General features: G+C 40.5%; 1 protein-coding gene across 1 annotated transcript in view; it reads right to left on the reverse strand.

Moving 5' to 3' along the window:
* NOX3 (NADPH oxidase 3) overlaps positions 1–23,362 on the reverse strand; it is a 64,135-nt gene that overhangs the window by 28,880 nt on the left and 11,893 nt on the right. Inside the window, exons 5-8 of the mRNA XM_073337730.1 lie at positions 18,336–18,481; positions 11,260–11,441; positions 9,465–9,594; positions 4,524–4,616 (exon numbers count right to left, since the gene is read on the reverse strand). Coding sequence (XP_073193831.1) covers positions 4,524–4,616; positions 9,465–9,594; positions 11,260–11,441; positions 18,336–18,481 — 551 coding nt within the window. The remainder of the gene's footprint in view (positions 1–4,523; positions 4,617–9,464; positions 9,595–11,259; positions 11,442–18,335; positions 18,482–23,362) is intronic.

Raw genomic sequence — 23,362 nt, forward strand, 5'->3', positions numbered from 1 at the left:
GCAGGCAGAATTCCGATCAAAAAGAAGAAATGCAAATATATTTGCCAAAATCTCACAGAGCATGGTGGAGAGAGGCTGCAGCAGGGACACACAGCAGTGCTGCTTGAAAGTTAAGGAGCTGAGGGAAGCCTACCAAAAGACAAAGGACGCAAATGGTCGCTCTGGGTCAGAGCCTCATACATGCCGCTTCTATGATCAGCTGCATGCCATTCTAGGAAGGGACCCTACCACTACCCCACCACTGTACATGGACACCTGCAAGGGGGAAGTCTCATGCAACAGGGAGGAGGATTTTGTGGATGAGGAAGAGGAGGAGGAGAAGAATGCGCAGCAGGCAAGCAGTGAATCCGTTCTCCCCAGCAGCCAGGACCTTTTCATCACCCTGGAGCCAATACGATCCGAAGGCGGGATCCCCGACCCTGAAGCTGGAGAAGACACCTCTGGTGAGTGCATATTTGTAACTACAATATAGGATTTAAAAGCAATAGTGTTTAATGTTTGATTTGCCCTGAAGAATTGGAATGCATTCACAGCTGGTACAGCTACTGGAAAAGTTTGTCCACATGTCTGGGGATGGAGCGGGGATCCTCCAGGGACATCTCCATAAAGCTCTTATGGAGGTACTCAAAGTATTCTGGAATCATTGCAGCACAAAGCATGGCAGCCAATGGTCCTGGGTTTTGGTCGCATTCAAGCAATATTCGGTCTATATCTTTCTGTGTTAGCCTCAAGAGAGTAATATCATTCAAGGTCATCTGGTTGAAATAGGGGAATTTTTGTAAGGGAACAGTAAAAGGACCTCGTTCATGCTGGGTTGTTTGCTCTTGGCTAAAAGGGATCATCCCGGAGAATAGCCACGCGGTGGGGTGGGGGAGGTGTGTGCTGCACATCCACCTGAAAACCGCAGCCCTTCCTTTTAAATGTGAAACCCAACCCATTGCTTGCTATGGGAAAGGAGGGCGCTGCAGTTTGAAACCATTCCCACATGTTATGCGTAAGAAACCAACCCTGCATACCCTTTGCCTTACCATGGCTGCATGGAAACCGAATTCCGTTGCCCATGCATGTGTGATGTGTCACCATACCAGCAGGCACTCAATATAAAAGGCAAAATGCAACCTTGTACCTAAAGCACATGTGCTGTCTGCTGTGAATTGCTTGATTCACTGTGAAAGAGTCTCCCTTTTGTTCTCAGAAATGTATCATCTTAAATTTTACTCTCCCTTTTTATCTCCCCCCAGGTGCAAATGTTTCTAGGCTCCCCCTATCATCTCTGTCCCTGAGGTTATCACAGATCAGAAGGCACAAAAAAACAAAAACAAAACAAAAAACATAGGAAAGCATTAATTGAGCACAAAGGGCAGAGGCAGGAGGCAATGTGAAGGCTAATGGGGGAGCAAACTGACATGATGAAGCATCTGGTGCAGCTGCAGGAAAGCCAACAAGAGCGCAGACCCTCGCTGTATCCATTGTACAACCGCCTGACCTCCTCCCCAAGTTCCATATCCTCCTCACCCAGATGCCCAAGAATGCGGGAGGGCGGGGGGAGGCTCTGGGCACTCAGCCATTCCACTCCAGAGGATGGTCAAAGCAACAGAAGGCTGTCATTCAAACAGTTTGATTTGTAGCGTGGCTACAATAAGCAATGTGGCCTTGTCCTTCCCTCCTCCCCCACCCCACCCCACACGGGCTACCTTGTCAGTTATCTTCCTTTTTAAAAAAATTAATAAAGAATGCATGGTTTCAAAACAGTAGTTACTTTATTTCAAAGGGGGGAGGGTGGTTGGCTTACAGAGAATTAAAATCAACAAAGGGGACGGGTTTGCATCAAGGAGAACTCACAACTGTCACACTGAAGTGTGGCCGATCATGAAACAGGTTTTCAAAGCCTGTCTGATGCGCAGCATGCCTTGCTGTGCTCTTCTAATTGCCCTGGCATCTGGCTGCTCAAAATCGGACACACAGCGATTTGCCTCAACCTCACACCCCACCATAAATGTGTTCCTCTTACTCTCACAGATATTATGGAGCACACGGCAAGCGGCAATAACAATGGGAATGTTGGTTGCGCTGAGGTCTGACCTAGTCAGCAAATAGCACCAGCGAGCTTTTAAACATCCAAAGGCACATTCTACCACCATTCTGCACTTGCTCAGCCTATAGTTGAACTGCTCCTTGCTACTGTCCAGACTGCCTGTGTACGGCTTCATGAGCCATGGGAGCAACGGGTAGGCTAGGTCCCCAAGGATAACTATTGGCATTTCAACATCCCCAATGGTAATTTTCTGGTCTGGGAAGTAAGTCCCTTCTTGCAGCTGCTCGAACAGCCTGGAGTTCGTAAAGATGCAAGCTTCATGCACCTTTCCCAGCCATCTCACACTGATGTCGGTGAAATGTCCCTTGTGATCCACCAGTGCTTTCAGCACCATTGAGAAGTACCGCTTGCAGTTTACGTACTGGTTGGCAAGGTGCATTCTGTCTATTGCCCCACCACAGTTAGGGAAACCCATTGCAGCAAAGCCATCCACTATGACCTGCACATTTTCCAGAGTCACTACCCTTGATAACAGAACGTCAATGACTGCATTGGCTATTTGGATCACAATCGCCCCCACAGTAGATTTGCCCACTCCAAATTGATTCCCGACTGACCAGTAGCAGTCAGGCATAGCAAGCTTCCACAGTGCTATCGCCACTCAATTCTCAACTGTCAGGGCAGCCCTTATCTTGGTATTCCTGCACTTCAGGGTGCAGGAAAGCAGCTCACAGAGTTCCAGGAAAGTGGCCTTATGCATGTGAAAGTTTTGCAGCCACTATGAATCATCCCATACCTGCAACACTAAGTTGTCCCACCAGTCTGTGCTTGTTTGCCGGGCCCAGAATCGGCATTCCACTGTATCAACCAGCCCCACTGCCACCATGATGTCCCAATTGCCACAGCCCATGCTTTCAGGAATGTCTGTGTCCATTTCCTCATCAAAATCGTCCTCATGCTGGCGTCTCTTAGCCCGGTTCTGCATATACTCCAGGAGTTTACAATGCTCACAACAGCAGCGGTGAGCTAAATGGGCTCCATGCTTGCCATGGTATGGTGTCTGCAGGAGAGCAGAGTCGAAGTGGTGGTTGACGTCGGATGCCACGAGAAATAGATATTTATACAGAAAGACGAGAGGACCTGTGAGGTGGATTCATGGCACCAGGAGAACAGAGTTGCAGCAGAAGTGGTGGATGATGACAACATGGAGAAATTTTCTATTGAGACTGAGCTCATTTACAAGAGCAGGAGAGCAGAGTTACAGTGCAAGCGGTGGATGCTGATGGTTAGCAATCGTACTGCACCATCTACTGACAGCAGCACCCAAGACACAACAGCAGCTGTGACGGTGAGCTGAGCTGAGTGGGCTCCATGCTTGACATGGTATGGTGACTGCCGTTGCTTTCATGGAGGGAAGGGCGACTGACGACATGAACCCAAAACCACCCGCAACAATGTTTTTGCCACATCAGGCATTGGGAGATTAACCCAGAATTGCAATGGGTGGCAGAGACTGCGGGAACTGCGGGATAGCTACCCACAGTGCACCGCTTTGTTAGTTGATGCTAGCCACGGTAGTGAGGACGTACTCCGCCGACTTAATGCGCTTAATGTGGACATACGCAATCGACTGTATAAAATAGATTTCTAAAAATTGACTTCTATAAAATCGACCTAATTTCGTAGTGTAGACATACCCACTGAATACAATTCTAATTCACTTTCACTAAAAGCTCATCTCAGTTAAGCAACTGAGTTTTTAAATATCATGAATGGTTGTGTAACAGAAATTTCAGTCCACTGAAATTCTCATTTTAGTGACTTTACCATCAAGGCTTCATCTGCCACAATTACCCTTTTAGACAATGAGCTTGAGTCTGATCTCACTTAAGCTGGTTTCCCAGCTGTGTAACTCAGTTGCTTTCAGTGGAATTATTCCTGCTTTACTTACTAATGTAAGTGAGTTAAGCAGGCCTTGAACTTAAAGGCAGATCCTCAGCTGACATAAGTTGTCAAAACTCAACTGAGTTCAATGGAGCTATGACTATTTTTACCAATGAAGGATATGCCCCATAATCCCCTTCAGATCTCCAGGCTCCAAGGGTAGAATCCTGGATCCCCATTAAAGTTAGTATGAGTTTTGCTGCTGACTTCAATAAAGATCAGGATTTCACTCTATGGGCCTAAAGAGGGAGAGACATCACCTGATCACAGGTTGCCTCATCAGTCTGGTACATTGTGGATCAAGTTTGCTTACATGTAGAACTTATGGACTCACTATTGGAGCGGGAGCAAAAGCTAAAACCAAATTAAAAAGCAATACTTTGCAAAACTACATGGTAATACTGGAAGAGCTCACGAAGCCAGCAGTGAAGATGAGGTTACAGAGTGGTCATCAACAAAACTAGCAAATAAAACAACTTCTGTTGATAAAACCATTTCATTTGTACGTTGGTTTTTATTCAGACATTTAGACTATATTACATACCTTTGTAATGACAACTTTCTGCTGAAATCTCCAGAACCTAACCATTCTTTCACAGATGTATACTACCACAGGACCTAAAACCCATTTCCAAGCCTGTAGAAAGTTGCACAGAAAAAGACAACAAAACTTAAATCAGCAGTTAGCATAAAATGACATGATTTGGACCTTTCTTCTGTGGCTTTTGGTTGACCTAGGAAGAGAGCATATTTCTTGTACTGTCTACTAAGGGACAAATTCTTGCATTTGCCTGAAACAAATATAATGAATTCTTTAATGGGTACACTACAAAAGCTGTGTTAATGTACATCTGTATTCTGGCCAAGATCCTCCCTTTAAAAGCTTTTCCTACTAACAGACAAAAGGATTAACTACTTAGGAGTTGTATGTATATGTCATTGCTAGGTCATGGAGTATAAATGCATATATTTATGGAGAAAAATCCAGAGTCTAACTCCCTTGCTTTTGTCACAGAGACTCTGAGACATTTCAGAGTAGTCAGAATAGGGGTAACCAGCTTCTCCCCAGTGCTCTCATTGTTGGCTTTCCAGTATGCAAATAGGCTTTCCAGCACTATCCAGAATTAGATCCAAAATGTTCACTTATGCTTTAAGTATATATTCTCACATAATCAGTTAGTCTGTTCTGTATCAATAATTGGACTAAGCTGATTTATGGAACTAAACTGATCATACTGTAGGTATACATGATCATTGTACTTTGCTGATCATATATACTGATCAATATAATAATCAAAGATACATAGCTGATCATGTATTATTAGTTGATAATTGTACTCAGTTGGAGTATAATAGCTTTAGATAATTAGATATAATTGAATCTGCAAGATTACAAAAATGCAGACATTTGTCTGTACAGAGGACACCATCATATTTCCAGTTTCATAGATGGAAGAATGCACAAACAGATCATTTAAGCTAACCAAAGACCTGAAAAACATGTGCCTTTTCAAGCCACCTAAATCAATATTTGTTTGCTGAAACATTGACTTTGGTGTACAAGCTGGAATGATGCTAGGTTATAAAGCATCTTATGAGAAGGACATCATTCATATTATGTAATTTCTTTAGATGGTGCTAAGGGGATGGAGTTGCAATTTGCCTAGGATAAGTCTTGAAAATTAAATTAAAAATACCCATTTAAATAATGGTGAGAGGCTGACAAAAGTAAGAAGATTCTGAGTTAAAGCAGAAACTCAGCTCATTCATTGCCCTAAAGACTAGAAATGTCTTTGCACAGTCAGCAGTTTGATGTGTCCCTAAGTTAGCGTAGATCAAGTTACAACAATGATTAAACCGTTTTTCTCCTTTGTTTGTACTACTTGTAAATAAAAACATGTAACAGGAATTGTCCTTTGTAAGAGCTCAGCCAAAGCTTTGAAATGAGCCACTTTGATCATTAGCAAACAGCTTTTAAACTCTTTCGTTTGAACATGTCTTCTGGATGGTTAAGAATAACAGAGCATCCTCCAGGACTGGGTGGACTGGTAGGTGACAGATGTCCTTCCCTGGTAATCAGAAAATTTACATTCTTTCCCAGGTGGTGATTTCTCCTCATAATTAGAATGAAGTGAGATGGTGCTGGACTGACTCAAGATAGGGATTGATGATATAAAGTCTGACACAAGTTAATGGGAATTGTGTCACTGACTTCAGTAGGAGCCAGATCAAGCCCATATGGGTTGACAGATACAATACAAAGTATTACAGAAATGTCATCATGGCTTTTACCCTCTGGGTGGTTTTTTGAATGGAATTCAGAATTAGCTACCAGATATTATATCATTGCGTATTACACATCCAGAAAAGTAACATTCTTACAGATACCATATGGTATTATCACAATCCATTTAATATAATGTGACTTTAAGTTTATGGCTTTGGGTATGCAGGAAAGTCTGGCAAAGGAGATCTAACAGAGAAAAGGATAAGTTCACTAGTTAGCTTTATGATAGTTAATATTAGACCATGTTGTTGGAAGCAAGCTTCTGTCTGTATTCACAGAGCATAACAGTATATTGATTTTTATGGAAACACTGTAGCTGAAATTTTTAGAGAGGCATTCATTTCCTCATTAATTGTGGCTAACAATAGTTTAAGAAAAATCTATGGCAGCCATTAAAAGCATTACAAGATACTGAATGTTATTTTTTCCTCTATTTAAAAATTTTTGAATGGAGGTACAGAATCCTTTGGAAATCTTAGACATATTCTGCAGATCCCCAGGTGGACTTCAGGTTGAAAACCACTGCTTTAGATAGTAAGTTCTTAGGGGATGGAGTCTCTTTATTAGGACTGTCAAGTGACTAAAAAGATTAAACACAATTAATCGTGTGATTAAGAAAATCAATCATGCGATTAATTGCGCTGTTAAACAATAATAGAACAACATTTATTTAAATATTTTTGGATGTTTTCTACATTTTCAAATATATTGGTTTCAAGTACAACACAGAATACAAAGTGTACAATGCTCACTTTATATTTATTGTTGATTATAAATATTTGCACTGTAAAAACAAAAGAAATAGTATTTTTCAATTTACCTCATACAAGTACTGTAGTGCGATCTCTCTCATGAAAGCTGAACTTACAAATGTAAAATTATGTAAAAAGAAAAAACCAAAAACCAAACTGCATTCAAAAATAAAATAATGTAAAACTTTAGAGCCCACAAGTCTACTCAGTCCTACTTCTTTTTCAGCCAATCACTCAGACAAACAAGTTTGTTTACATTTTCAGGAGATAATGCTGCCTGCTTCTTATTTACAATGTCACTTGAAAGTGAGAACAGGCACTCTCATGGCACTGTTGTAGCCAGCTGTCAAATATAAAGGGAAGGGTAAATACCTTTAAATCCCTCCTGGCCAGAAGAAAAACCTTCTCACCTGTAAAGGGTTAAGAAGCTAAGACAACCTCGCTGGCACCTGACCAAAATGACCAATGAGGAGACAAGATACTTTCAAAGCTGGAGGGAGCAGAAACAAAGGGTTCTCTCTGTTTGTGTGTGGTGGTGGTTTTTTTTGTTTTTTTGTTTTTTTTTTTGCCAGGACCAGAGCAAAAATGCAGGTCAGAACTCCTGTAAAAAGTCAGTAAGCAATCTAGTTAGAGATGCGTTAGATTCTGTTTTGTTTAAATGGCTGATAAAATAAGTTGTGCTGAATGGAATGTATATTCCTGTTTGTGTCTTTTTGTAACTTAAGGTTTAGCCTAGAGGGATTCTCTATGTTTTGAATCTGATTACCCTGTAAGGTATTTACCATCCTGATTTTACAAAGGTGATTCTTTTACTTTTTCTTTAATTAAAATTCTTCTTTTAAGAACCTGATTGCTTTTTCATTGTTCTTAAGATCCAAGGGTTTGGGTCTGTGTTCACCTGTGCAAATTGGTGAGGATTTTTATCAAGCCTTCCCCAGGATAGGGGGTGTAGGGCTTGGGGGGGAAAGACGTTTCCAAGTGGGCTCTTTCCCTGCTATATTTGTTAGACACTTGGTGGTGGCAGCAATAAAGTCCAGGGACAAAAGGTAAAATAGTTTGTACTTTGGGGAAGTTTTAACCTAAGCTGGTAAAAATAGCTTCTTAACCCTTTACAGGTGAAAGGGTTTTTCCTCTGGCCAGGAGGGATTTAAAGGTGTTTACCCTTCCCTTTATATTTATGACACCAGCATTGCAAGATATTTAAGTGCTAGATGTACTAAAGATTCATATGTCTCTTCATGCTTCAACCATCATTCCAGAGGACAGGCTTGCATGCTGATGACGGGTTCTGTTCGATAGTGATCCAAAGCAGTGCGCACCGACGCATGTTCATTTTCATCGTCTGAATAAGATGCCACCAACAGAAGGTTGATTTTCTTTTTGGGTGGTTCAGGTTCTATAGTTTCCACATCAGAGTGTTTCTCTTAAGACTTCTGAAAGCATGCTCCACACCTCATCCCCCTCAGGTTTTGGACGGCACTTCAGATTCTTAAACCTTGGGTTGAGTGCTGTAGCTAGCCTTAGAAATCTCACATTGGTACCTTCTGTGTGTTTTGTCAAATCTGTAGTGAAAGTGTTCTTAAAATGAACAACATGTGCTGGGTCATCAAGACTGCTATAACATGAAATATATGGCAGGATGCGGGTAAAAGAGAGCAGGACACATACAATTCTCTCCGAAGGAGTTGAGTCACAAATTTAATTAATGCATTATTTTTTTAATGAGCATCAGCAGCATGGAAGCATGTCCTTGGAATGGTGGCCGAACATGAAGGGGCATGCAAATGTTTAGCATATCTGGCACGTAAATACTTGCAATATCTGCTACAAAAGTGCCATGCGAATGACTGTTCTCGCTTTTAGGTGACATTGTAAATAAGAAGTGGTCAGCATTCTCTCCTGTAAATATAAACAAGCTTGTTTGTCTTAGCGATTGGCTGAACAAGAAGTAGGATTTTTTTAAATCACAAATGGTTTTTTGAGTTAATTGCGTGAGTTAGTGGCGATTACACAACAGAGTACGGCTGTCTGTGTACACATCAAACATGTTGTTTATATTGAATAAACAAACAACAAAAATGCTGTAAATAATGGATTTATACACAGAAGGCTTGATTCTGAAATCCACAGTCTACACTGGGAGTTTGCCTGGTTAAAAAGGACTATACCAAAAACAGTTATTACGGAATAATGATACCTAGCATTTTTCATCTGTAGATATCAATGTGCTTTACAAAGGAGGTAAGGATCATTATCCTCATATTTTAGAGGGGGAGACCATGGCACAGAAAAGTGCACTTGCTTGTCTGAGGTCACCCTACAGGCCAGCAGCAGACTCAGGAATAGAACTCCAGCATCCTGAGTCCAGGTCACGGCTCTAGCCAATGCTATTCTGCTGCCTCAAGAAAGGGCATAAATATAAAGATGACATGAGCATCATTCTTACCACAGGTTCACTGCCAGAAAATAGTGGCAAAGGACATTGAGTGGCTTTCTCCCATTCTGAGTAGTGATCTTTACAATAAGTGACATTGTGCAGCAACAGACTCTGCGGCGTCTGACGTCGGACGAGCTGACTTAACACATAAAAAAAAAGATACACACAGCTGATATGGTCTCTTTTGTTGTTTTGCTATACTAGTATGTTAACGAATACTGTACTGAATGCAGAAATGGAAATATCTGAAAATATGGCAGCTGGTTTGTTGTCTTAATGTTGTTCTTTCAGGTTGTTTCAACCATACTTCTTCCACAAGGTTTTTAGGTTTTTCATTGTCAACCCACCAAATGCAGTGTGTATGCTATGCTATAAGTATGTAGCAACACCACTGCAGTTTGGAGAGTCAGTACGTGTAACATGGATCTCTCTCTCGTCTGTGGATTGAGTCAGAAGGTAAGCTCCTTGGACCAGAGACCTTATCCTCCTCTATATGTGAACAGCTGGCGTTGCTCAGAAAAATAAAATAGTCACTCTTTTCTTTGCAGCTTTAAGAAACGTATTTAAAGAGCACCAAATAATTGTGAAGAGCCTTAATGAGATGCATGTTTTTAACATATTTACATTCTAACTTCTTTACACTAGAGAATTTACAATGAAGTGAATTTCCTTGAACATACCTTCCTCAACTATTGAGTTTAAAAATGTACTACGGCTGGTGCTGGTTGTGGGTGAAGAAGAGGGGATAATGGAGCTAGGTCAAATTGTTGCTCTTCTTTTTCCCTTTCAGATTTATTTGGGGTCAGATCTTGGCCATCCTGTGCACTAGCGCAAGGGATTGGAGGGGATAAAAGGTACTTCCTGTACAAAGGGGGCTCCTGTATAGAGCCACTGCATCTCTCCCTCTCTTGGGTGAACAGGAAGAAGCAAGAGCGGGTGGGGAGTAGACAGAGCCTTGACTCTTGCCTCCCCTTACTCCCAAGTGTGTCCAGTTGAGTAACTAGGCTGCAGACGAGGAAGTGTACCTGTGACATTTGTTGCAGTTCACTCATGCCCAGGAGCAACAAGAAGAGTAGGAGGAAGACTGAACTCCCTGAGTCAGCCCCCTCCCAAATTTCCCCTATCTACGAGCTAGATCACAAACTGATGATTCAGTACTTTATTATTTTCTCAGGGGTCCTTTTTTGGATCACAGTGTGGCATTCTTAAGAATGCTGAAGAGCAGTTTACACTACGCGTATTTGAATAGGAGTGGAGTGAAGTCAGTGGGACTACTTGTGGAGTAATGTATTAACCCATTGCCTGTCATGCTAATCAATATTGTCTCATTGTTTTCTTGGGCTCCCCCACCAGTTTGTCTGTATCCATCTGTTGTTTCTTGTTTTGTAAGCTCTTTGGGGCAAGGACAGTCATTTCATAAAGAGTTTGTACAGCACCTAACATGATGGGGTCCTGGTCCATGACTAGCACTCCTAGGTGCCATGTTAATACAAATAAATAAAATGAAATAATAATATTAATAGTAATAATTAGTTTGAGTAATGGTATCACACTTTGTCCATGACGGATTAAGGGATCAGAAATAAGGAGGCTTCTAGACCAGTAGGGTGCTTAGGTGCCAAAGTCCTGTTTTTAAGCACCCGTGTGATCCACAAAACAGCTGCTTGGCTGCTGCATAAATCATATCAAATACCCCACTCACACTGACTATCATAGGTTTGAATCTTGTGTGATCCTAAAGTGTTGATATCATCATCATCATATATATATACACATATATATATATACACACACACACACTCACCCCATACCATGGATAACCAGACCGACAAAGAAAACCATGAACAGGTGATGGGTATACCAGAACACCTCATAGAATGATCTTCTGATGATCTCTGTGGATGAAGTTATGATCAGAATGAAAGCCACAGTGATTATGACACCAGTTACTCCAGCTATGGTAGTTAGTATCTGTGTTGTTGGGTTCTAAAATAAGAATAAATTATTATGTATAGAGACTAAATCAAAGATGCAGCTTCAGTATAAGAATGAATTTAAGCAACAAACCAGACAAGGCAAAAAGCTTAGAAGCTGCATGAAAAAAAGGTTATCTGTTCTGTTATCCATTTAGATTTATTCCGAACGTGAATGTAAATATTAACTGGAATTTGTCTGTTTCAGCAATTGATAGTAAGAAATTACATAATCCTGCTAGTACTTGCATCTATTTTTGTTGTACAAGAGTGCCTCAGGAGAGAGAGAGAGAGAGAGAATAAATTATTAGAGTTAAGAGTAGGTAAAAAAAGAGGTAATAACCGGTACAGCATTGAAAAAAATCATTTTGAGAGAGATAAATGTGGGGTGCTCAATGGCTGACAGACTGTAAGAAGCATGGATCTGCTTTGTTCTTATTTCACTTTAACTTACATAATTTCAGGCAGCAATAGATGCCCCTGACAGCCTTGAGTTCTGTTGCCAGTGCTGTCTCCATCAGGCATTCATTCTGACTGCAGGCTTCCGGAATTCCAAAAGAGCTGCAGACTACACTTGAAGATTTACCCTTTCAGGGCTCTAAGCTGTTCTCCTCCAGGATGGATGATGCTATCCACACACTGAAAGACTCGTGCAACACTTTGCTCACTGGGAGTCTACACTTCTGCTACTAAAATGAAGCAAATTTTTAAATCACAACCCTACCTGAGACCATTGTTCCATCAGAGGCCCCAGTACATAGAAGATTAAAGACCTTTTTGATGTTACCTGCCATCTTCCATGACAATGGGCCCTTCTCACCAGACATTTTCTACCTCAAAACAGTCATTTTGACTCTTTGATTGAGGACAGCACACCAATTATATCTCCTCCTTTCAGGATCACAACGATTGTATTGTACATGGCAGAAGATCATGTTCGACAAGTTGGTACTCAACCCACTGGATATGTAATCCAGTTCATCTCCCTCCCTTTCCCCAACCCACTCTCCCCATCCCTTTTCAGAGTCTTCTCATGAGAGCTATGGGTTGCACAATAGAGGATCCTGGAAGAATTTATTCCTGCTCCCTTCTAGTTCCAAAGAAGTCTGGTGGCCTCTGCCCCATCCTAGATCTAAGAAAGCTGAACAAATTCATCAAGAAAATCAAGTTCAGGATGGTCACCCTTGCTTATATTATCCCTTCCTTGAAGACTGGAATGCTGCCCTCAATTTACAAATGCATATGTCCATGTGGCGATACGTCCTTCCCACAGGAAGTACATTCAATTTCTGATAGCCATCAATGACTGCCTGTACACAGTGCTTCCTTTTGGCCTTCCGAGCATTTTCACCAAGTTCATGGTGGTGATAGAAGCCCACATTCATCATCTGGACATTCACATATTTCTTTACATGGATGATTGGTTGGATCAAGCAGCATCAAGGGATCATGTCCAAAACAGCGTCCTAGTCATCAGGCACGCGTTCTTCCATCTAGGTCTGAAAATAAGTTTGAACAAATCACAGCTACAACCAACTCAGCACATAAAACTTTTATAGGAGCAGACCTCAACACCATAACAAACATGGCTATCTTCCACAGGAAGTCTTCCAATCTATAGCCTTCTTTTCAGAAATCCTCAAGTTCAATCCAACAATGACAGCGCGAGTCTCAGCCACATGCCTCATTTACGTGATTAACTCTTCATGCCAGACTTCACCTCTGTTGACTGTAGTCTTGGCTTCATTTGTATATTGATCTTCCAGGCATCTGCTGGACATGCAGATTTGTGTTTCCGTGCAAGTGCTTCAGTCTCTGGATTGGTGAATGGATCAGCAGAACGTATGCAAGTGAGTTCCATTTCTGTCCCCAGAACTGATTATGTCTCTGGTTACAGATGCATCTGTCAAAGGCTAGGGGGCCCATTTTAGTCAACTTCAGGCTCAAGCTCACCTCAGGAAATTTTCCTCCATATAAACATGCTGGAGCTCAGGGCCGTACATTGGGCCGACAAAATATTTATGCTCATATTGAGAATTGGGTGATTCAAGTTCTCACTGACAATACGACTGCTATGTTTTACATGAACAAGCTGGGAGGGGCAAGGTCATCTCAGTTGTGTCAGGAGGCTATCCTCCTGCGGAATCTATGTATTCAACACAAAGTTTCTTTGAAGGCCTTCCATTTTCCAGGAATGAGAAACACTCTTCTTTCAGTAAGGTCTTCATACACTTAACATGAGTGGTTGATCAGGATGGATGTTATCTTTCAGGTTTTCCACCATTGGGGGTACCCACTAATAGAATTATTCACAACAAACCTCAACAACAAATGCATGAGATTTTGCCCAAAGGTGGATCGCAACCCCAGTTACATCATAGATGCTTTTCTTCTTCCCTGATTCAGTCATCTTCTATATGCATTCGCTTCTGATCATTTCATTCAGAGGGTCCTAAGGAAGCTAAAACAAGACAGAGCATCACCAATCCTCATTGCACTGGTGCGGCTAAGACAGTATTGGTTCATGGATCTATATCAGCTTTCCATCAGGTCACCGATAATTCTACCTCTGGGTCAGGGATCTTCTGTCGCAAAACTAGGGCAAGTCTCTACATGTGAACCTCAAATCTCTCCATCTTATGGCATGGATGATCTCTGGTTAAATATTCAAGAGAAAATGTGCTCCTGAGAGGTTTGGGTGATCTTAGTGAACAGACTCCACTAAAGTCACATACGCAGCAAAGAGTAAGAGATTTTCGATTTGGACATGTTCCCATCATTTCTTTCCCCAATCACACAGAAGTCACATATATTGGATTATCTTTTGCATCTCAAATCATCTGGCCTTTCAAATACTTCTATGAGAGTTCACCTGGCTTCTATTCCTACACTACATCTGCCAATAGACAATTTTCCCATTTTTTTTCCTCATAAAGTCATAGACTTTAAGGTCAGTAGGGGTCATCATGATCATCTAGTCTAACCTTCTGCACATTTCAGGCCACAGAATCCCACCCATCCACTCCCATAATAGATCCCTAACCTCTTGTTGGGTTACTGAAGTCCTCAGATCATAATTTAAAGACTTTCACTTGTTTCTCAGTTTTTGAAGGGCCTGGTCAAGATTTACTCTCTTGTGTCTGATCTTATAACCATTTGGTATTTGAATCTAGTGCTTTCCAAACTGATAGGACCTCCCTCCAATCTGTGGATATGACTTCATTATCTTTGTGTATGAAGATTGAGTTTTTGGTGGCAATTATTTCCATCAGTAGGGTTTCAGAGCTTCAACCTCTTTTAGCTTACCCTTCTTTTACTGTCTTTTATAAAGGACAAGGTATCCCTTCTGGGCCACATCCTAAATTTATACCCAAGGTACTATCATCTTTCTACCTATGTCAAACAATTAATCTTATGGTGTTTTTTCTCCAAACCCCGTGTATCTAAGTTGAGGAGGCTCTCCATAACTTGGAGTGTTCATTAAGCCATGGCTTTTTACTTGGGCTGCACTAGATCCTTCAGGACTGCATCCCAGCTCTTTGCAAGCTGTGCAGTGTCATCTCAGTGACTCTCACACTGGGTCTCTGACTATATCAAGCTCTGTTACAATCTTACTAAAGTCTCTCCTCCATTAATAATAACTGCTCCCTCTGCCAAGGCTCACTCCATTGCCTCAGAATGTGATGGGGTGTACCACCACCACACTGGGGCTAGACCAATCACTGTGGGCCCAAAGGCCCTCGCCCCTCATGCCTGCTATGCATGCTCCAGGTGGAGAAGACAGATAAAAGGAGGCAGCCCAGCTCAGTTGGGGCTGGCAGAAGGGGAGGAAGGACATGTACTGCAGGCTCCTGCAGAGTAGGGTGACCAGACAGCAAGTATGAAAAATCAGGATGGAAGGGGATAATAGGAGCCTATGTAAGAAAGACCCAAAAATCAGGACTGTCCCTATAAAATCAGGACATCTGGTCACCCTACTGCAGAGGAACCAGTGACGCTCCAGGCTGTTGGGACTGTGGACCCAGACTAAGCAGCGAACGACCAGTCAACCATGGAGTCTGACTGGGACACTGAGCTGCTGCCAGCCAAGGAGATACCGGAGATGGGCCTTATGTATTAGAAGCCAATGCTTAACAGGGAATTTTCTGGCTTCCTAGAGCCTGGGTCAAAACCCGCTGGAGTAGGGTGGGCCTGGGTTCCTCTGCTGTCCATCCCCTGTACTGCCACTAGGCGTGGCCACCAAGGGCCCTAGCTAGAGACTGAGTGTTTGCTCTGCCCCATCCCAGGCTACAGACTGTTTGCTTGGTCTGCCCTGCCCACAGAGTCAGCGCTCCCAACTACTATTGTTTGCCCTAGCCAGGAGGCTCAGGAGGCTAGAGACTGAGCGTTTGCTTCCCCCCCCTCCAGGGACTATGGACTTCTTAGTTACTTGGCCCTGCCAGGGGCCCAGAGTCCCCCCCATCACAATTGTTTGACCCAACAGAGAATCCCAATGATCGTGTGACCAACCCCACACTGGGCCAATAGGAGTGGCCCTGCTCAATACACCAGGCCGCCTTGTGACACAGTAGTCCTGAGTAATGTTCCTATAGGTCATATATGCAAGGCAGTAATGTGGTCTCTGCATACTTTATTTATTATGCTATCATTCAGACCTCTCGATGATGCCAGCTTTGGCAAGTTGGTGTTACAATCCCGCTTCAGATGATCCGAAGTCTCTCTCCCCACAAAGGAACTGCTGTGGAGTCACATATAGTGGAATGTATATATGCACAATCTCTCAAAGTTAAAAAAAAAAAAGGTTATTTACCTTGCAGTAATTGTTGTTCTTTGAGATGCGTTGTGCATATATATTTCACAACCCTCCCACCTTCCCTTTACTTTGGAATTTATTACAGCCGTGTGAAGGAATGGAGAGAGAAGTGGCAAAGATGCCCATTTTATGCCCTTGCCTGAAAGCACGAAGAGGGCAGGGGTGCATATGCTACCTAGTGGTACTGCTGGCATATCCGACTTGAGTGCACTGGCGTGCATGCACACCCACCTTCAGTGGAATGTGTATGTTCTTTGAGATGTGTTGTGAACAACAGATACTGCAAGATAAGTAACCATTTTTATACACTGTAATTGAAGGCCTAACTTGGCCTGCAGACCCTAGATTACTGTGGATGATGCACACGAACGCACAGCTTGACTTCCAGATCCCAAATTGACTTTGTAGGGTTAGAAGTTAGGAAAAAAACCCAAACATTTTACTTGCAAAGTGGACTTATTTAATATGGAAGTTCCATAGTGCCATTTTTAGAGTTGAACTACTCTCAGATGTTCACACTTGACTGCACAGAGTACATTTTCAAACTGGTGCCTGTGATGAATATGTTCAGATCCTATTGCCTGTTAACGGGATTGATCTAGGTGACATTTTTACCATTTACACTACATTGGCTAGTTTGAATGTTGAGATAAAACAATGAAAAATGTCAAAGATGCTTCATACACTGCTACTGCAGAGGCATAACTAAGCTGAAAAGAATACTTGAATTACTGCTTTCAGAACTTTCTTCTGTAAAGGTGGAAGAAATCCTTTGTTAGAATTTATTCAGAAAGGCAGACTTATTCAGAATGTAGAGACAGATGCAAGTGGGCAATAAAAGAAATGTAAAACTAATCATCAAAAGGTTAAAATATAGGCTACTTTGTGGACTGGCATTTAGTTACCATGTAATTGCCAGGCAAGTATATTATTATTAGAGAGGTTTGGAAAGGACATTAGGAAATTTACTTCCATGTGTTTGGAAGAGTAGGCTTACCTCAGAAAAATGGGAGTAAACCACCAAAGGGTGTTGGACCCTCTCTAAAACCTACAAACTCTTCCTCTTCAATCAGTAGTGAACACATCACATGTGCATCTGGTGACTGTGGATAGAGTGTCCCAGCAAGGGCTCTAAACTCTAGAATTTGCTTTCCCCGTGGGTCTGAGAGACCTACCCAATTTGCCAACTTTCAGGTCAAGGCCATGTATGTTCGGGGCTTTGATGCTAGTGGAGTAGTTTGCTTGATGTGTATGAGATTTGATTTTTTTTTAAGCAGATGAAATAGTCACTTTGTAAGTTGAAAAATTATTAATACAATGATATCATAACTTTACGCTTGCAAAACAATGCAAAGACACAGATTTATGCTTGCCCTTCCACCTTCTATCCAGATGCCTATTTTCCCATTACTGGCTCTCTACTTAGCACCTATAATTCTCATTATAGTTGAAGTATGAGACATTATACACAAGCAAAAAATACCACCACTGTGAACTATGGTCTAATGCAACAGCTATAAAAATAAAATCAACTAACTGCAGCCTGTACTCATTGAGGAAAAAAAAATCTACTCTTGTTTACACTGGGTGTAAAATCAAGAGTAAGTCCACCAGAGTCAATGAAGTTACTCCCGATGAACACCAATTTACAAAAAGTAGAATCTAGCCCCAACTTCAGGACATCTTGCAAAACCACGGTGAGAACCTATCACCCGCTGTGAAAGAAGTTTCATTATGTACTATTATTGGTTTTTTAAATTTAAGATATTGTTCTCTTTTTCTAGTCTGAGGTTGTCAGTCATATTTCATATATCAATAGCTTACAGGTTTAATAAATTTTCAACTAATCATAACACTCAGCCACACCCCACTTATCTCCTTCCTAAACTAATTAACATAGCAAACATTTCTCTGAGCTGGAAAATCTGAATATTGCATTTTTTAAGCTATTGTTTTCAGATGAAATTCAGGTTAATCTTTGACAGCATCTCCTAGCTCTGCTTAAAAAGGTATTGAAATAAAGTTTTATCAACAAAAGAACCTGCAGAGGACAATTTTTCAGATGAGGAAAGCAAGCACCTTGTGACAACTTACCACTTCATAGTTTCTAATTGGGTTCAAGTAGCTTTCATTTGGTGTTTTGCCAATGCCAGAAAGTTTATTCCGTAACCCCCCTGCTTCCTTCGATTGACTTATATGATATCGCTCTATGTTGAGCAGATGTGCAACAATGTGGATGACTGTTTGAAAGAGATAATTATGCAAACTGAAGTTAAAGTTGTACATTTACCCATGCCAGCATCAATATTATTAACTATGACATGAAACATTTAAAAAGTCTGTGTGGATTAAGATCTTTACACAGTAAACAACAACAAAAATAGACTTTTGTCAATGTGTAATGGCAACTGGTTATATTCAATGTATAAAATGGAATAGCAGCTTCAACATAATCTTCCCAATGATGCCATTTCTTGTGTTCCCAAATCTACTGCCCTTTAGCTTTTGGTGCCATGGAAAGGTGTGCTCAGACGTTCTTGTTAAACCCTGGATTTGTGCTGGAAATGGCCCACCTTGATTATCATACACATTGTAAGGAGAGTGGTCACTTTAGGTAAGCTATTACCAGCCGGAGAGTGGGTTTGTGTGTGTGGTGTGGTGGGGTGTGTGTGTGTGAGAAAACCTGGATTTGTGCTGGAAATGGCCCAACTTGATTATCATACACATTGTAAGGAGAGTGATCACTTTAGATAAGCTATTACCAGCAGGAGAGTGGGGTGGGAGGAGGTATTTTTTCATGCTTTGTGTGTATATAAAAAGAGATTCTACACTTTCCACAGTATGTATCCGATGAAGTGAGCTGTAGCTCACAAAAGCTTATGCTCAAATAAATTGGTTAGTCTCTAAGGTGCCACAAGTACTCCTTTTCTTTTTGAGAATACAGACTAACACGGCTGTTACTCTGAAACTCTTCAAAATAGGAATGATACACCATAAAATTGATTGGTTTCACTCAAAATTAGGCACCTTCTCTTGTTAAAAAGTTTATGGAGCCTTTCACCTCAACGGCACTTATGCAAATTTTAATGTCAATAGTGACACAATTGGTGCAACCTAATGGGTGGCCATGATAACAGGTTGTCAGAGGTCTTAATTCCTGTTGGACAAAAACTACCACATCACAAAACTACAACTAACGTAATGGGCAATCTCAAAGGGGAACCTCAGGATTGAATAGTCATAACCTTTTCCTGCCAATACGTGAGTCCTTCAGTGTCAGGTTCACTTAGGGCAGAGTGGGGAAAGCATACATTGCAGCTCCCACTGTTGTACCTCTTCTGTGAGAAAGCGAAGATCAAATTTCCACTGTAGTTTATCTAAGACATTTTGCTCTAATCATTGTAAAAATGTTATTTGGTAGCAGCAGCACATTATTCTTTTCTTCTACCATAATCAGAGTTCTATTCCCAATGCAAACACATCCTACTAGACTCATGTTTTGGGGGCCTTACAAAGAAATCTACTTAGACCTGGAATTTTCTTCCTTCTGATGGGTGACAATCACTCCAACTTGTACCTGACAGATACAACACAAGTCTTCTAGCGTGAGCCAGACTGTGCTGTCCTGAAAGTTATTTTGTGCAAGATGTTAACATATGAAATATAATCCTATACAGAAAAAAATATTAAAATTCAAACAAATGCATTCAGAATGTTGGTTTCTCTGGGTCTCCTATGATGTTAAGTACTGGCCTGAGTTTTATTAGACTTGTGCTTCTGATAGTTTCTTGTGGGCCACTAAAAGAAAAAATAATTCAATCTAAAAGTGAATTATAGCAGGCGAGCAAGAGTAATGCAAACATCTAATTCAATTTCAGTGTAGTTCCTTTAATGTACAATAGTTGTAGCAAACTAAAAAGTCTGGCACCAGATACCTTGTCATTAGCTAAAACATTTTATATCTCTATAGTGCATTTTGTGGAGTTTCCTTAGATCTACAGTGTGTGGAATTTGCTTAGTACTTTCAAAAGCCACTGTACAAATTCCTGAAACATATGAGCATTTTTCATTGCTCTCAATTTATTCATTATGGGTAAAGAGCTTAGAATGCTTCATCTATAATTTGTTTTTACCAGTACTTTCCCCACTGCTCATAAGTAAACATATACGATGGGTGAAATTCTGCATTCCTTACTCAAGCAAAATTTCCTATGACATCAGTGGGAGTTTTTCCTGAGCAAGGGCTGCAGGATTTAGCCCTTTTTATTAGTAAAATCTGGAACCTTAGAAATGGTATGCATGTGTAGTAATTTGTATGCTAGCTTTTACATTTTTCATTTAGTCCACCGAGTTCAAATTACATGCTTTTATTGGGGAGACAGAAAGGGAAGAGGGGCTGTCATAGAGAGCAGTGTCCACAGTACATCTTAAAAATAATTTTAAAAAAGAACAAAGAAATGTAATTTAATTACATTCTTGTAAGTCTGGTCAATTTAGTTAGTCTTATTCAGCCAATTCTGCTGTCAGTGAAGCATGCACACCTCTCATTGAATTAAATAGAAATTGCACATGCTTATCTGAGGGCATGTGCTTATCTCTCTTTTTCTGCATGCCTGCCTAGGATAATAATCATTTTGAAGTTAGTTGCTACTAATTAACCATCTTGGTATTCCCACTATTATAAAAATCAAAGGGTCAAAATCTTGTCCTTTTTAACCTCGCTAAGTGAGTGGTCTTGCATAAAAGTCTGAATGCTTCAGCAAACTGACCCTAAGTTTCGTAGCAGCATCACCTACTCTGCTTTCTGTTGTCACAGATTGGTTCCTTTTGAACTACAAGAAAAATCAAAATCATACCATTTAACATATTAAATTATGAATCTGTGTAATACAACAATGTATAAGCATACCGAGCCCAGCACATGATCTGATATTTTAATATTAAATTCCATACATTCTTAATTTGGTACTTTTTAATTTGTTTTATTAACTTCATTCCCAATTTAAAGTTTTGCTGGATAATAAAGGTGAGGGCTGGTGAGAGCTTTGCATGATATTGTCCTCAGAAAAACTTGGAATATAGAATCTTGTCTTCCCGGATTTTTCCTAGAGGACTAAATTAGGACTGGAGATGGAGCTATTTTAGCCACGATTGAGGGGAGGAGAAAGTGTTATTTTTGAATTTTTAAGAAAAAGATTCTCACAAGTCAGTCATGCATTTGAAAATAAATAGGGGACACACATACAAACAAAAAACTAAATTATTAACAACTGGTTGAAAATTAGGGCTTGTAGAAAGTTTTCCATCATTTTTTCCCCCCAAATGGAAAATTGGGTTTTCAACTAGACACACATTTTTATGGCAAGGGTCTGCTTTCCCTGAAAATTTTTGACATTTTGTTGGAAAACCAAATAACCAAAACCCAAAAATGTGTTGGAAAACTGATTTTTTTTTTTTGGTTTTTGGCTGAAATATTAGTTTTTGGCAAAAGCCCAAAATATTCTGCTTTTTTACCATATATTACAAAACTCATGACCCGTCATCTTTGGCCTCCCCTCATTTTCTGAACAAAATCAATTAAAAATTCTCTCAGTTGCACAAGTTTCTGTCTCTTGAGATATTATAATCCCAGTAGTTATGTAGCAATGCATCTATATAGATCTTTAGAAATTTTGGGGTAGGTTTTTAATATTAAACCCTTCCAGACTACCTTTATCTCACAATGAATAAAAGATTTTTCTCTTTTTCTTTTGCAGGTTATCTTTAAAGCCAGCACTAATATTATGACACTAGTTCCAAATTTTTTTTTTTTTAAAGTGGGGAAACTGTAGATTTGTAAATATATAAATTTACTTTCTTTTGAGGAAGAAACTTAATGTGAGAGACATCTGAAACATTATTTGCTCCTCTTTTATAAAGATCTTTAGGTTCAAGATATTTTTTGGATTGAAATATTCCATTTGAATTAGAACATCTTGAATGATCTGTGTGGATCAAGTTGAGAGAGCATGAACCTGTGATTTTATTCTACAGGTTTACAGGGAAGATTTATTAGAGGGTGAGTAACTCCTAGGCAGCTCTTATAGACAGTATGCAGAAAGCCACATTAAGCAGAATTCCCTTTACTGAATTTTCAGTGATGCCCTTTGATTATAGATAACATTGTTTCCTCTCTTTCTTTCAACTTACCTACTTCCACCAGGCTCTAATTACACCGGGCCAATTGAAGCCTACAGTTGAATTTGTATGAGATCTGATAAAAAATTAAAGATTGGTATGGAAACATAGCTACAAACTTTTCCCAAGGCCACAAAAACCTCTACCAAGCTAGTCTACCGTATGAGAAGAGAGAGAATATTAATATTGCTCTAATTATCTTTAGCTTGCTACTAAGTGAAAGTGTTAAAATAACTAAAAAGTAGAGACAAATACTTGTGGTTTTATTATTAAACAAAAAGTGATTTACAACTTCATATTGTGCAAATATCAAGCTCAGTGATTTCATCTGCAAATTAGTTTAGCTTCCTACTGCCATATTTGAAACCATAAGAGAAAATTTACTTGTTAGAACTGTGACGGGTTCAGTCACAGAGACCCCTTGGGACTGTCACCTGATGTGCTGAAACTACCTCTGAGCCCATTTTCTCTGATGGCTTGGGACTCCAGAACCCTGCCTTGTTGAGACAGACATGCTAACCAGCTGCAACACAGACTCAGGGACTGAACCCCGCAAAGCTGCAGACTTAACTGAAAACAGCTCAGCAAGTACTCCTGCCTCCAGTACCCAGACACTCTGCTCCCAATGGGATCCAAACCCCAAATAAATCTGTTTTACTCTGTATAAAGCGGATACAGAGTAAACTCATAAATTGTCGGCCTTGTATAAACACTGACCGAGATATGCACAGCTGTTTGCCCCCCCAGGTATTAAATCACTTACTCTGGGTTAATTAACAAACAAAAGTGGTATTATGTATAAAAAGTAGGATTTAAGTGGTTTCAAGTAATAACAGACAGAACAAAGTAAGTGACCAAGCTAAATAAAACAAAAACACACAAGTCTAAGCCTAATACATTAAGAAACTGAATACAGGTTAATCTCACCCTCAGAGATGCTCCAA

The sequence above is a fragment of the Lepidochelys kempii genome, chromosome 3, assembly GCF_965140285.1.
Source record: "Lepidochelys kempii isolate rLepKem1 chromosome 3, rLepKem1.hap1, whole genome shotgun sequence".
NCBI classification, from domain to species: domain Eukaryota; kingdom Metazoa; phylum Chordata; order Testudines; family Cheloniidae; genus Lepidochelys; species Lepidochelys kempii.